Below are 15,275 nucleotides of genomic sequence, written 5' to 3' on the forward strand. Positions count from 1 at the left end.
GTCACCTTTTTCTTGCAGAGCAGCTGGTGACTTCAGAGTATGTGCCTTTGGTGGCACAGCTTTTTACCATTAGACCACCAGAGCTCCGTTTTATGTATTTATTTGCCTAAAAAAGACTTGAGGAAAGATTATATTCCACCAAAATAGTTTGAACATTATAGATATTCACCTAGTCTAGTTTGTTAGAGATGAGTTAAACTTTCTTCTAAATAAAAGTTGGTGCTGTAGTCATTTATATCATTAGTCACTGCCACTCAGTTGCCAGATAGCAATCTTAAAAAATGTTGAAGCACCAGCATGTCCACTTACATCAAAGTTTGAGTTATGAGCTCACTAGGTAATGTACAAATTATTGTGTTGGAATCTCTTAGCCAATGAAAGTATTTGACAAATGCCACCCTTGCTTAAGACCAGGTAGCATCATTGTAGCTGGTTGAATCGCTGCCTCCGATGTGTAATAGTTTCTGTTCAGCCCCTGGTCCCGCCTGGTAGGTGTTCTCTAACCGAGTGGCCTCCAGTCCGGCTGGTTAGGTGTTAGTGCTGGAGGTCTGCTTTGGAGCTCTTGGAACACCACTGTTTTCTCCTCTCCAGCTCACTTTCAAGGATAATGGGCCACTAAATTTTGCTAACAAGGTACTTCTTTTTCTAAATAATATTCTGCTCATTTGTTTTTTTATTTTCCTTTCCTCTGCTTTCTTTTCCTGGGGGACACCACTGTTCTTGCATTCTTTGTTTATATCCAGGAAAAACACATTTTTAAATACTGTTTTTCACTGATATTTTCTTTTGTGAAGAATTTATTTGGATGATAAGAAAAAAATTGTCATTTTCTGGTAGAGGAAAATGCCAATAGAGTTCCAAAGAAATGAATATTTAGTAGTTTCGTTTCGTTGATGTGTGTGTTTTTCTGCTTCTAGTGTTAATACATTTAGAAGTCAGTAATGAAATTGCTCTCCGCTCTATCGTTGTAAGAATTCATACTCTGTTTTTCAGTCCTTATTGGAGCTGAAATTTTTTTTAAAGTACATAGAGTTAATTATATTAAACATGTTGAGAGACAGAACCTTCTGGCATTTTTTTTTTAGCACTTTGATAATTGGCAAGACTGTGAAAAATGAACATTCTTTTGAAGGTTTCTCTTTTTAGCCATATAGAAATCTTACCATTTTACTTAGATCCTAGAGATCTTAAAAATAATGATACTGAGTACACGACACAGTATTCTTTATTCTTTGTAACTTTCCTTATTTTCATAATGCTGAAACACTTTCCTTATTTTCATAATACTGAAACACTTTCCTTATTTTCATAATGCTGAAACACTTTCCTTATTTTCATAATGCTGAAAGATCTTTTCATTTTCTAATTAAACAATAAGGAAGTTCAACTTTTACCTTTTTTTAAGACCTAAGAAGCATGTTTATTTTAGAATTTATGCACAAGTACCAATTTAGATCATATTTGATTTAAACAGATGAGATTTCATTTGAGTTCATGTCTTTTTATTATCACCCCAGTTATTTGAAGGTTTAATGGAAGATAGGAGAGGGGTCTTTTAAAATGAACCATTCCTTAGTGCGTGTGCGTGTGCGTGTGCGTGTGCGTGTGCGTGTGCGTGTGCGTGTGTGTGTGTTTATGTATCTTTTGCTGTGGTAGAGTTAGAACTTTGAAGAACTTGGGGAACACCTCTAAGGAAAGGTGCGCTATGGCTCTTCAATCATAAATGAATTATTTGAATGAATCATAAATGAATTCTTTGAATGCAGTGGGTTTAGAATAGAAACGGAAAACCCAGGAATCATCCTTGCCCTTCTCTTCTCTTAACCCTGCCTGCTGCCTAACCAGTCAGGCAGTGAGACTCACTGATTTGATCCCGTTTCTCCCATTAGTCCCTTATCCGAATCCAATTTTGACTTTTGTCTTCTCTGAGATTTCTAACTGATCTGTCTCAATAATTTTATCTTCCGTCTTTCCATCATCTCTTTATTGTAGGGTCAATCCAGTTCATCGCTGCCCCTCCAGGGTTTTTCAAAAGCTGTGACTCAGGAGATGTCCTATCTTTCTCCCATGAAGCCCCTTTTCTGCACTTCCTCCTAGACCGATGTTTTCTTCCTTTTCACAGTTCATGGAATATTCAGTATTCTTTTCTAACACCACAATTCAAAGGTATTGTTTCTTCTTCGATCATCATCAGTCATTGTCCATCTTCTATCATCCTTATTCATTGTCCATTAGATACATAGGAAGTGATCAAAAAGACCATGGCTTTGATCAGGTGCACCTTAGTCTTTAAAGTGATTCCTTGTCCTTAAGAACTTTGGAGAAACCTTTCACAGCAAATTTCCCCAGTGCAACACATCTTTTGATTTCTTGGCTTCCATGGTGGTTGATTGTAGATCCAAGTAAGATGAAATCATAGACAGTTTCTGTCTCTTTTATCATGATGTTGCCTCTTGGTCCAGTGGTGAGAATTTTTTTTTAGTGTGTGTGTGTGTGTGTGTGTGTGTGTACCATCAAATCGGATCCTCCTGGTACAGGAGAAGATTGTCCCTTTTTCTCCAGCAGACCATCTGGTGGATTCGAACCATGCATCTCTGGGATTGCAGTGCAGCTTCTTGGCATTAGGCCACCAGAGCTCCCCAATTTTTGTTTTCTTAATGTTGAGATGTAGCCCACATTGAAGACTGTAGTCTTTGATCTTCTACAGTAAATGCCTCATGTCTTCTTTACTTTCTAGGACCAGGGTTGTGTTAGCTACGTAACAGTTTCTTGATGAGTCTTCCTCCTATCCGATGTCACATTCTTCTTCATATCCAGCGTCTTAAATGAATTGTTCAGCATGCACATTGAATAGTTTAGAGAAAGGATATGACCCTGACCCACACCTTTCCTAATTTTAAACCATACAATACATAATGGATGCTTAATGAATGAATATGTGTTGACCTAAAGGAGCTAAACTTATTGCTGCAGCATTGAGGTTTTAGTAATGTTCCACAGATCTGTGGGTGTGAGCTGTCAGTCACTGTAATTCAGATACATCTGAGGCATACATTTTAAGCGTTTTTACTCATTTTTGAGTTTTAGTAGGAAGGAGTCATGGTGGTTTGATGTGTAAAGTGGTTGACTATTGCCAAAAGGTTGCTGGTCTCTGGAAGATAGATGAGGCAGTCTGCCTCCGTGAGGGTTTGCAGCCATGGAAGCCTTATGGGGCAGCCAGTGCTGCTCTGTGCTGTAGGGTCCCTGTGTCACGATTCACTTCGTGTTGCTGGGTCAAGGCAAGGAAGAATTGCCATTCTATAAATCTGGGTGAGATTTGGGAAAAATATATATATATATATCTCAGAAGCCAGTTAATTCTAGTTTGCTTACAGTTTTGAGAATCATTGTCCTAATTTATTGTATGTACTATATAACAGTATATTTTATATGATCGATACCGCTTACATTTTAGGCAATGATTAAGTTTTAGAGGTTTTCATTTCCTCAAGTACAGATGACTCTGAGTCACTTTTTTTTTTAAGTAACTCTTTTTTTGGTATGACATTGACAGAGAATCTTAACTCTTTAAGTTTCTTCTGAGAGATTTATTCGGCAGTTTGTTAACTGCTGCTTAAAAAGGACTTTTTGTTTTCTTCACAAGTCTTCTTGAATTGAAAGTAGTAAGTTGGGATTTATTCCATGAATTTAATTTTTTTTTTCAATTTAAGTTCCTTTCTGTTTTTATTATATTTTTTCAAAATTATTTAAACTTTTTTTTTTTACTGTGTTGTAACATGCGCACTGAAGAGCAGAGATCTTAAGTGAGATCAGCTCAGGGAAGTTTGATTATGTGCATGTCCACAGGGCACCTCTCGGCTGTGGCCGTGCCTTTGTACAGACAGCGCGCTGTGAGTCCCACTAAGGGCCCTGATGTCAAAAGAAAACCACCATTTTTTAATTATTATTATTAGTAAGTTGGTATTTATTATTTATTAAGGCATATTTAAATTTTTATTGAGATTTTGATGAAAGTTTATAAAGAACTTGGATTTCCATTCATTTGTTGTTGAACATTTTCCTCTTTGTCCCCCTTCCCGCCCATTCGCTTTTTCTTTGGAAAAAAAAGAGTTCTTTCATTGATAACCATCATTTTGACTTAGGTGACCATCAGTTAGTTAGTCTCCTGATAAAAGCTACTACGATTTTCTGCACATATCTTTTGGTAAGCACATATACTCATTTCTCTTGGATTTGCTTGGAATTGCTGTGCTACAGGATGGACTTGTGTTTACCTTCAGATATAATGCTGTTTTGCATTCTTGCTAATAGTTTATATGAAATTAGAAATGAATTATTTGAAGCTTGTGGTAAAATTTGAGTATCAAAGAATTTGGTTTTCTGGCATCTTCATCTTTTAAATGGTTATAGAAGAACCTAACATCCAGAGAAAACAAAATGTGTCATTTTACAGGTACTGGAGATGCAGTTATCTTTTAGTCAAAGCATTTTTTCCTGCATAGGTAACTTGATTTTTTCTCTCTCTGTAGGCTCCTTTCCTTGTGGGTTGGCAGGCAGTTGTAGGACTGCAGAATGGGGCTGCGGATTCACTTTGTTGTTGACCCACATGGTTGGTGCTGCATGGCTTTGATTGTCTTTGTCTGGTTATACAATATTGTTTTAATTCCCAAAATTGTCCTCTTTCCTCACTATGAAGAAGGACATATTCCAGGCATATTAATAATAAGTAAGTTGCTCTTTATTTTCTTCAGTAATTAAATAATTCTCGCATTGTAAATGTTTTTGGAGTATAGAACCACCATGATAAATCTTTTTAATATCGTTGTATTGTAAATATCAAATTTATATTATGTGTTTCATAAGAATGGTCTTCATATTTTGCAATATTGGATAAATGTAATATGTCTTCATATTTACCTAATGCTGCAAAATATAGCTCCTGCTATTTTGTTTTTTTAAAAAGAAGCATGCAGTAGTGTTGACCTGTGTGTTAGTGTATATTTTTGGATTCCTGGTGGCACAGTGAAGTGTCAAGTGCTAACTGAAAGTTGGTCATTTGAACCCGCTAGCCTCTCTTCAAGAGAAAGATGTGAGAGAGTACGGCCTTGGAGACCCTGTCGGTCAGTTCTAGTACGCCTTTAAGTTACTATGAGTTGGAATCACCTCAATGGCAGTGGGCTTTAGTGTGTATTTTTAGTATTTCTGTTTCATACATATAAATACAGAGATGATGATACATATTATTGGAAACTGGGAATTTCATGATATTAAAATTATTGATTGTAACATTTATGAGACCACTTTGAAATTCTGGATGACTGTTTTCTACCATAATCTATCAGGGTCTGTAGTCATTAGACAAATCAGGTCCAAATGATAGCTTTTCATTGGCACTTATTTTTTTATGTGTAAGGCTTTATTTTGGCCTTCTAAGAACTGTAAGAAATGTATCGTGCAGATGATAAAGTGAAGCTCTACACCATACAATCTGAAGCATGCTCTCAGCCTGTGTTCCTGTCACATCTATACTTCCTTTTTTCCCAACAAAATGCTTTTATTCTCATTAAGTTAAATATGTACAGTCTATAATATCTAAATAATATATATTATATAACATAGTATTATATAATAATATAAATAGTGACTAGATGTATTTTCCCTTGTTATTTTTTGTAGATATTTTTTAAGTTAAGAAATTTCTAAATTCTCTTTTTTTTATAAATTTTTAAATTGGTTTGCATACAATAATTTGTTTACATTGCGTTTCATTCATGCACATTGGTTTGGGTTTTTCTGGACTCTTTATGTTCAAGTTAAGTATCAGAGTATTTATCAAATAACTCTGACGGCCGAATGATAAGGACTTGTGTTACCACTCAGATCCATTGGTTGCTCCATGGGAGTAGCATGGATAGTTTCCTGTGTGGTTTATAGCCCCTGAAAGCCTCCTGGAGGGTCAGCTATGAGTCAGTTGTAACTTGAAAGCCCATAAAAACAACTAACAAAACTCAACAAGAAACACATTTGAATTTCAGTAATTTAGAGTAATGTTGAAGAGGCCAGTTAAAGTTAATGAAAAAGTTTGCTTATTGAATATTTTAAAGTTTAATCCTTTAAAATATAGTACATGTAATAATTAATACATCTATACAGCTCATTTATATGGTTACTTGTAAAGAATCTTTATTTATAGAATCCGACTTAAAACAAGTTCATCTGATGTTATACAAAAACATTTAAAATGAGTACATTGACTGCAACGTAAGATAATCTAGTAGTATTATTTGCAGTCATTAAAACTTTGTATCTTACAAGATTGTTTATTAATCAAAATGTACATTTGAAAGGTTAACTATGCTTCTTGAGAACAGTATATAGCTAACTTGTTTCTTTCTTTTAAAGTATTCTATGGCATTTCCATATTTTGTCTGGTTGCCTTAGTGAGGGCTTCAATAACTGACCCTGGAAGACTTCCGGAGAACCCCAAGATCCCGCATGGAGGTAAGGAGTTACTCTGATTTATTACCTGTTGCCAGAACTTTCTTTTAAATTGTCTTTGCATCAGTTCTCTGTGTGCCATCTATCTAGCACAGCTTTCAAGTCTTTGTTCAAAGATTTCTTTTCAAACTGATTTATTTAAAATGATAAATCTCATCCAACTCCACTTCCCTGATGCCCTGCTCACCTTCTCTTGTTTGCTTGACCCTGTCTTTCTACATGTAGCTTTGCAGAAGCACCCGTGTAAAGGTGTAATCTTACCTTTCCCTCTTGTCACTTGCTCAGTTGTCCTCACCACAGCCTCTCTTCCTTAGTAGATGTGAGTAAATGCTTGTTGAATGGCAATTATTTGAGTAATTTATTTAATAAATGAATCTTCTTGATGCCATTTACCTGACTCTGAGAAAATTGGGAATCCCAGAACACTTGATCCTTCTAATGCGAAACCTATACTTGGACCAAGAGACAGTCGTCAGAACAGAACAAGGAAACACTGCATGGTTCAAAATTGGGAAAGGCATATGCCAGGGATGTGTCCTGTCTCCATACCTTTTCACCGTGTATACAGAATAGATTATCTGAGAGGCTGGGCTCTGTGAGGAGAAGTGTGGTGTCAGGATTGGTGGAAGATCTATTAACAATCTGCCTTATGCAGATGATACAGCCCTGCTTGCTGAAACTGAGGAGGACCTGAAATGCTTGCTGAAGAGGGTCAAGGACTGCAGCCTTCAGTATGGATTGAAGCTCAATGTCAAGAAGACAAAGATTCTCACCACTGGACCAATTAGCAGCATTAGGATGGATGGTGAAGAGATTGAGATTGTTAACAACTTTAGTCTGCTTGGCTCCACAGCCAACACTCTTGGCACCAGTAGCCAGGAAATAAAAAAACATATTGCAATGGGAAAGTCTGCTGTTAGGGACCTCTCCAAAGTACTGAAGAGCAATGGTGTCACTCTGGAGACTAAGGTGTGTCTGATACAGGATATGGTCTTTGCAATCACTTGTTATGCATCAGAGAGTTGGACAATGACTAAGGAGGATAGGAGAATTGATGCCTTTGAGCTGTGGTGCTGGAGAAGAGTATTGAATGTACCATGGACTGCCAAAAAACCAAACAGATTCATCCTGGAGAGGGTTAAACCAGGCTGCTCCTGGGAGGCAAGGATTCTGAGGCTTCGTCTGACATACTTTGAACATGTTGTAAGGAGGGAGAGGTCCTTGGAGAGGGACATCATGCTTGGGAGGGTAGAGGGACGGTGCAGAAGGGGAAGACCCTCTATGAGGTGGATTGATTTAGTGACTGGGGTAATCGGGATGGGTGTGTCAGAGGCAGTGAGATTGGCACAGGATAAAGCAGGGTTTAGGGCTGTTGTACATAGGGTCGCTATGAGTCGCAAGCGACTTTACAGTACATAACAACAACAGTATAAATATTACTTGGTGCAAATATTCATAGTACTATGGATACTATTGCCTGCATTTGTCTGTGCTCTTAACAATTCAGTGACAAATCTGAAGGTTTGTCATGCTGGTGCCAGTTGAAGTTACTATATAATTATCCGATTGGATAATAATTATTTGACCCACAAACAAAAGCATAAAAATATTTTGCTTGTTTTACTGCATACCACATATAATACAACTTGCATTTTATACATATGTGTGTGTGTGTGTAAATAAAATTCTTTTTTTTTCTAGCAGAGTCTCCCTTTTTGTGGTCATTTGCTATACAAGCTTTTCAAACTCTTGTCATTGTGTGTATTTGACGTGAACATTCAATGATTTATTCATAGCGAATACTTTTATTAAGAAACTCAGAAGATGGCTTTACACATGAGCCTCACCTGATGAACCACACAGGAGTAGAGTTAACTACATTTGTGGAAGGAATTATTGGAGAAGCTCGTTATCAGCAGTCATAACTAGATTAGGTGCTACGTGTGGAATAGATCATCTATTACTCATGTACAAGTTCAAATTGATACTGAAGAAGATTATAATAAACCCTTAAGAACCAAAGTATGACCTTGAGTCTATCCTACCTTAATGAAAAACTTTCAAGAACAGTTTTGATGCATTGATCACCAGTGATTGTAGTGTAGAGGAGCTGTGGGGGTGAATTCATGTGTGTTGAGAGCAAGAGGTCATTACAGAGACAGAGGAGAAAGAGAAACCAAAGTGGATGTCAGAAAAAACTATGAAAATTACTTTAGTGCTTTTAGATAATGTTATGTCTAGGAATTTATTCATTTAAATCAGATTATTTTGATAACTTGATTGTACTTTAGGGTTTTATCATTGGATCTTATTTGTATTTTATTTAGAAATAGGTCCAGAGCCCAAACAAGTTTTCTATTCCTTACTTGGGCTGTAGCAACATTATCTTACTTCATAGTATTTAACTTTAGAAAATTTCAAAATGAGACACACATAGAGTGGAACAGCATTTTTTTTGCAGTAAGCACAGTTACATTGGAAATATAGGTGTCTCTGAGATATATTTTGAAGACTTACTATAAAATGTTGTTCATATTTTATAGTTTTATTTCAGCCTTAGTCATTTGTTTGCATGAAATGCATTTTCTTTCCTTCTCTAGAAAGGGAGTTCTGGGAATTGTGTAACAAGTGTAATTTGATGAGACCAAAGCGTTCCCATCACTGCAGCCGCTGCGGACATTGTGTTAGGAGAATGGATCACCACTGTCCATGGTAAGTGAAGAATACATAATTGGTTAGCAAAAATAAAAAAATATAAGTAAGAACACTTAAGACTGAGGCTTGTAAAACAGTGAATGCAGTATCTGGCACATCGAAAATAAAAAAGAGCTAAATAAATAGTAGTTGTTAGTATTTATAATGGTAATACACCATTACAGTTTATGATTTATGTCCTCCTTCCTCTTTGTTTAATTTGGTAATTTCAGATGGCTCAGCTAACCCTTTCCTCCAAAATGAAACCTCTTTCAGTATTACTCTTAGAATATAGGTATTAACACTGCATGCATTTTGGATGTGTGTAGGTGGTAGATAGTGGACTCAGCTGTACTGCCATTGGTTTTGGTCACTGAAGGACTTTTGTAATATTAAAAATAAATGTTCACTTGAGAAGTAGGATTTTGCAAACAAGAGCAGTGAGGATTCTGCATTGTGTCTCATTTCAAAGCTGTCAGAAAAATCTGTGAACCAGATATTGTATTTAATTGTTTTCTAAGCATTGGATCTCTATCTAAATATTTAAGTTTGTATGGTATAGCACTTCCCAAATCTATCTTTATACAGAAATACTATTTATGCCTACATTCATGCATATATACAGAGTTAACTACGTTTAAATCCATTCGTGTCTGCCTCAGTCTAAAATTGACTCACAAGTACAGTTAAGCTTTGTCGAGGAATTCGAACCAGTTTAAAATTGCCCTTATTTTTGTTAACTTATTTTGACAGCACACCTGATTAGTTGTAGTAGACATTTAGTTTTTACTGTAAGTTGATTTTTTTTTACAGAAAAGGTAATTTCCTGAGATTAGGATAATACTATTATAGATAAAAGCACTTTTGTAATTCTATACGCTTTAAAAAATCATATAACGGAGAGTTAAGTGTATAATGGCTATTAGATGCTTTAAAAAGTGCTTTGAACTTAAATAGAGTAATTTTCAAATGATTTTCTAAACCTCAGTGATAGTTTATAATCATGTTGCTGTTGTTGATTGCTGTCAAGCAAGCACGACTCAGCAGTCCTGTGAACAAAAGGCCTTTCTGTAACTTTCATCATTTATCAAAGTTCATAGAGTTTCCAAAGGCATTTTGTTTAGGAAGTGGATGCCACTCCTGCTTCCAATTAGAATCATAGCGGTTACTGATTTAGAATGGGAGGTGAAGCGTATTCAGGTCAGTAGATTCCACTGGGTAACTATTTCCTACACTTTTAACGTAACATTACTGATTAGAAAGATAGTAAATGTTTACAATACAGATGGAAATCGATGCACTTTTTAAAAAGGATGCAGTCATTTCTCTTAAAGAACGATAAAAAATGAATTAACTAGGAAATGTTTCATACAGTAGTAGTTACAGGTTTTAAAGAAATGCTGACTGATTTGTTGGTGAAAAAACAAAGTACTATTTAGTAGAAATTCTAAAATCAGGGTGATTTATGTGCTTCTAGTCGTCTTGGTTCCATAGTTTTAATTTCTCTGAATATTGAGTGGAAGATGGGAAGTAGAAAGATTTGGAAGCTAGAAAAGAAGGATGAACTGGAGATGTGCATACTGAACTCCTCGGAGAACACTGGTCACAGTCAGTGGATGAGGGAAATGGCCAGTGTGAATTAGAAGCAAGGAGAAATGTTGATGCTTTTAGCAATTACACTGTCTTAATTGTCCAGCAGGTTTAGATAACAGGGGCAGTTCTCAGATTGCCACAAGATTGCTTCTCTCGCGGCCTCTGATCATGCTTTGTAAGTACTTCAAATGCTGTAGGAGGAGTTGCTACTTTTAGACTAAGTAAATGAGTGCTTTTTCAAACACCTTAAATAAGAAGAGAGCTAGGGAGCTCTAGTGGCCTAGTGGCAAGAAGCTGCACTGCAATCCCAGAGGTACACGGTTCAAATCCACCAGATGCTCTGCTGGAGAAGGAGGAGGCAATCTCCTCCTGTACCAGTCGGATCTGATTTGATGGTACACGTAAAAATAATACAATTTAAAAAAAAAAAGAAAAGAAGAGAGCTGTGACCTTAGTGGTTATTTCTCGGACATCTGGGGGACAGGAAGGACAAGACAGATGATGGTAATTTCCTTTTTCAGGCAACAGCTGCGGTACCCAGCACTTTGTGTGTGATGGTAACACACTCCTCTGAGAACCCACTTTGCAGATAAAGCACAATGTGCATTTTCTTGCTTACAAAGCATGAGTTCTTAACTCCAAGAAGTGACTCAGTGAAGTTTCAGGTCGACATTAGACTTTTCAAAGGAATTTCACAGCACATGTCAGCACAGTGATTTAATTTAGGAACTACTGCATTAGGAGTTACATCATTTTCAAGGGTGGGTTTTTTTTGGGTTTTTTTTTTTATTCAAACGAGGACAACTGTTTTGAAATGAAATGAAAGAATTACAAAGTAATTTCTAGTTTTGAGCTAGGGTTTTTTTGCTAGAATATTTAAATATTTTGAAACTTTTAAGTAAAATAATTTTATGCAATAAAATTCTTAGCCTAAATATTTCCAGCTTTGGAGAGTATTTAACCGTTAAATCTTCCCCCTTTTTCAGGTTAATCAGTGATATTGATAGATGTGTAGCTTTTAAGTATTTCTAATTAGTTTCAAATATATTTTATTTTTGATGTTTCAGCAACCAGTCAAGGATAAATTTTAAGCATAAGAAATATTACAAATGCTTAAGACTTATGTTGGAATGGCAAGTTTAAGTTCTATTGTTTTATTTTTTCAAATTGTTCTCACCACAAGTAAGCATCAAGAAAGAGCAGTGTACCAGAGAAAGCTCTTATTTGCTTGTCACTGTTTTCTCTGTTCATCTTCTGACAATTGGCTTACTTCCTTCTGTTTTCATAGGAATGAAACAAGGAGACTGTTCTTGCTATCTCACTGGGGTGCTGTAAAGAGGGGTCATAGACATGGACTCCCCTTTACTATATGCTGTTGCTTTTAGGTGTGAGGGACTACAGCATATCTGTATTTAGTTGAACGTAAATAAAGTTGCTTGTGTTTGCTTTTAGTTTCATAGCTTACCAATTCTGAAATTGATATCTTATTAATGATGACACTATTGTTTATTTTTCCATTTTTCCCTTTAGGATTAATAATTGTGTTGGTGAAGATAATCATTGGCTTTTTCTGCAATTGTGTTTCTACACAGAACTTCTTACTTGCTACGCACTGATGTTTTCTTTCTGCCACTATTATTATTTTCTTCCACTAAAAAAACGTAACTTGGTAAGAAATATTTACATCCACTGATGTCAAAGCAGCTGTAGCATAGAGTTATTAATTTGTGGTTCCTTTAAGTACAGCATATTGAAGACGGAAATAATAAAACATAATTTCTCCTCTGTCTTTTGAATATACCTTCCTTGGAGCCAGTGCTTTCTCATGCTGTAGCATTACACAGTGTATGTCAAAAGAGTTGCCCAATAAGGTAACGACAGTAGTGATAATGACAATATCAAGTAGAATTTTTGAGGCCTTAACTCTGAGCTATGTCTGTCACTACGGGCTTCAAGTGCATTTTTGTTTAGTGCACATAACAGTGTGATATATACCTATACTTTTTCTCTCCTTCCATTTTTATAGATGGAGAGACAGACTAATAGAGATTATTGAAGGTGTAAAACTATGGCATGATTGTTCACCTGGCTCCAGATCCATTGTAGCTGGGCTTAAAATGTACTATTGTGTATTTTTTAAAGTGTTATTATTTCTGGTTTGCTGACAGTTTACTGCCCCCTGCTGTCATTATGTCGTTAGGGAGCTCTGATGGCCTAGTGATAAGAATCTACGCTGCAGTCCTGAAGGCATACGGTTCAGATCCCTCAGCTGCTCCATGGGAGAAGGACGGGCCATCTCCTCCCGTGAGAGTGCTGCCTCTGGAAACCCGCTGAGGGTCAGCTATGAGTCGGTTCTGACTTGATCATTAGTACACAGCAACTGTCATTACGTAGGGAGTTCTGGTGACCAAGTGGTAAGGAGCTGTGTTGTCCACCAGCTGTTCCATGAGAGAAGGATGGGCAATCTCTTCCCATCTGATTAAACTGCCTCTGAAAACCTGCTGGAGGGTCAACTGTGGGTTGGTTCCAGTTCAGTGGTATACAACAATAACAACAACAGTAGCAGCAACAACATTATAGGGCGTCCTGGTGGCTTAGGGGTAAGTTGCGCTGCCAGGCCAAAAGCAAGCAGTTCTAATCCACCAGTTGCTTTGTGGGAGAAAGATGGGCATTCTCCTCCGATGTGATTAACTGCCTCCTAAAACCTGCTGGAGGGTCAGCTGTGAGTCACTTCCATCTCGATGGTATACAACAAAACTGTTATTGTGGTATATATTCAGGATCCGAATTCAGAGACTGCCAAAAGAACAAAGCCTGTCTTAAAAAAGAAAGTGCTACCAAGGTGGTCCTTTGTGGCAAGGATGGTGAAACTTCTTCTCATTCACTTTGAGCATGTTGTCAGGAAGGGCCAGTCCTTGGAAAAAGACATCACTAATGTTAGGAAAGGTGGACGATCAGAGAAGAGGTAGACCCCCAACAAGGTGGACACAGTGACGGTGGGCTGGAGCATTCCGTGAGGGTAGTGTGGAATAAGTCTAGGTTCACATATGTAGTTCTTAGGGTTACTGTGGTCATAGTCAACTCAGTGGCGCCTAACAGCAACAACTCTGTCCTCACTAGAAGTCTTGGTAAGCTACCAGGCTGCTAACCGAAGTGGTCCGCAAAATCCACCCGTCAGTAGACAGGTGGACGATCTCCTCCTGTAAATCTTTACGGTGGAGGTCACCAAAAGCCATAATTGACCCAACCACAGTGGGTTACTTAGTAGCCTCATTCAGGAGCCGTGGTAGCACAGTGGTTAAAATGCTCATCTGCTAACTAGAAGTCAGCAGTTAATCTGCCAGCTGCTTTGTGAGAGATAAGACAGTCTGCTTCTGTAAAGATTCCAGCTTTAGAAACGCATGGAGCAGTTCTGCCCTCTCCTTGTGGGTTACTCGGAATCTGTCGACTCAACTGCTGTGGTTTAGTTTTTCTTTTTTGTTATTGTCGAACTGTCTTTGTGTTGTGGAGTTTTGTCGATTGAGAACTAAAACACAGGACAAGAAGACGTTAAGTTTTCTAATTCTTCTGTTCTGTGAATTCACTGTTTATTATGAATTCTCCACATACTGATGCTTTTCCTTCTAGGATTTTTATTTTTTGCCTTTTAGTATCCATCTCCTTGAGTAGACTCCCCCGGTTTGGTTGACCTGTGAGTATCTAGGCTTACTTCATCACCATTTTGACAGGTTTATTTGCTTGGCATAGAATCGTAGTTTGGTGGATATTTTCTTTCCATTTTAAGAGACAGTATCCCATTTATTGTGAATTTTATCTTTTCTGCTGAAAAGGCAGGTTTTCCTCTTGCTATTTCACTGAAGTGACGTCTTTTTTTCCTTTTGGTTTTGACGTTTCCCAGTCAGTCTGTGCTGTGACTTGGTGATTTCTTTGTGCTTTTGCTCTTTGCACCAAATAGTTCTGGCTTTCTTTTCTGTGCTTCAGACTGAATGTCTTCTTGGTTAATGCATTTTCTGGAGGATTAATTAACTTTTTCATTTTTCAGTCTACTAGTCAATCATTCTACTGAGTTGTTAATTTGGTTATTTTTTTCTTATCACTTTTAGAATTTCCATTTTTTTTTTCCTTTCCATAGCTCACATTGCTGGGTACAGTTCTCCATTTCATTGTCATCTCTTTTCTTTTTTTCCCTGTTGTGTACCATCGAATCAGATCCGACTGGCACAGGAGCAGATTGCCCCTCCTTCTCCAGCGGAGCAGCTGGTGGGTTCAAACTGCACACCTTTGGGATTGCAGTACAGATTCTTGCAACTAGGCCACCAGAGCTCTCTTCTTTTTTTTTTTTTTTGGTTATCTATTTTCTTGAGCATTTCAATTACAGATAGTTAAATGTCTGATCTGATAGCCTCAATATCTCCTTTGTCTTTTTTTAATCCCTTTGTTATCAGATATACCAATCTTATGATATGTTTGATTTTCATACTGGGCATTGG

General features: G+C 37.1%; 1 protein-coding gene across 1 annotated transcript in view; it reads left to right on the plus strand.

Annotated features, from left to right (window-relative positions):
* Window positions 1–4,572: 4,572 nt before the first annotated feature.
* ZDHHC21 (zinc finger, DHHC-type containing 21) overlaps window positions 4,573–15,275 on the plus strand; it is a 38,157-nt gene continuing 27,454 nt past the window's right edge. The window contains exons 1-4 of the mRNA XM_006881290.1: window positions 4,573–4,726; window positions 6,403–6,501; window positions 9,099–9,210; window positions 12,316–12,454. Of these exons, the coding sequence (XP_006881352.1) occupies window positions 4,573–4,726; window positions 6,403–6,501; window positions 9,099–9,210; window positions 12,316–12,454 (504 nt within the window). The remainder of the gene's footprint in view (window positions 4,727–6,402; window positions 6,502–9,098; window positions 9,211–12,315; window positions 12,455–15,275) is intronic.

This window comes from Elephantulus edwardii, unplaced genomic scaffold (assembly GCF_000299155.1).
Source record: "Elephantulus edwardii isolate Elephantulus edwardi_28Jun2011 unplaced genomic scaffold, EleEdw1.0 scaffold00014, whole genome shotgun sequence".
Classification (NCBI taxonomy): Eukaryota; Metazoa; Chordata; class Mammalia; order Macroscelidea; family Macroscelididae; genus Elephantulus; species Elephantulus edwardii.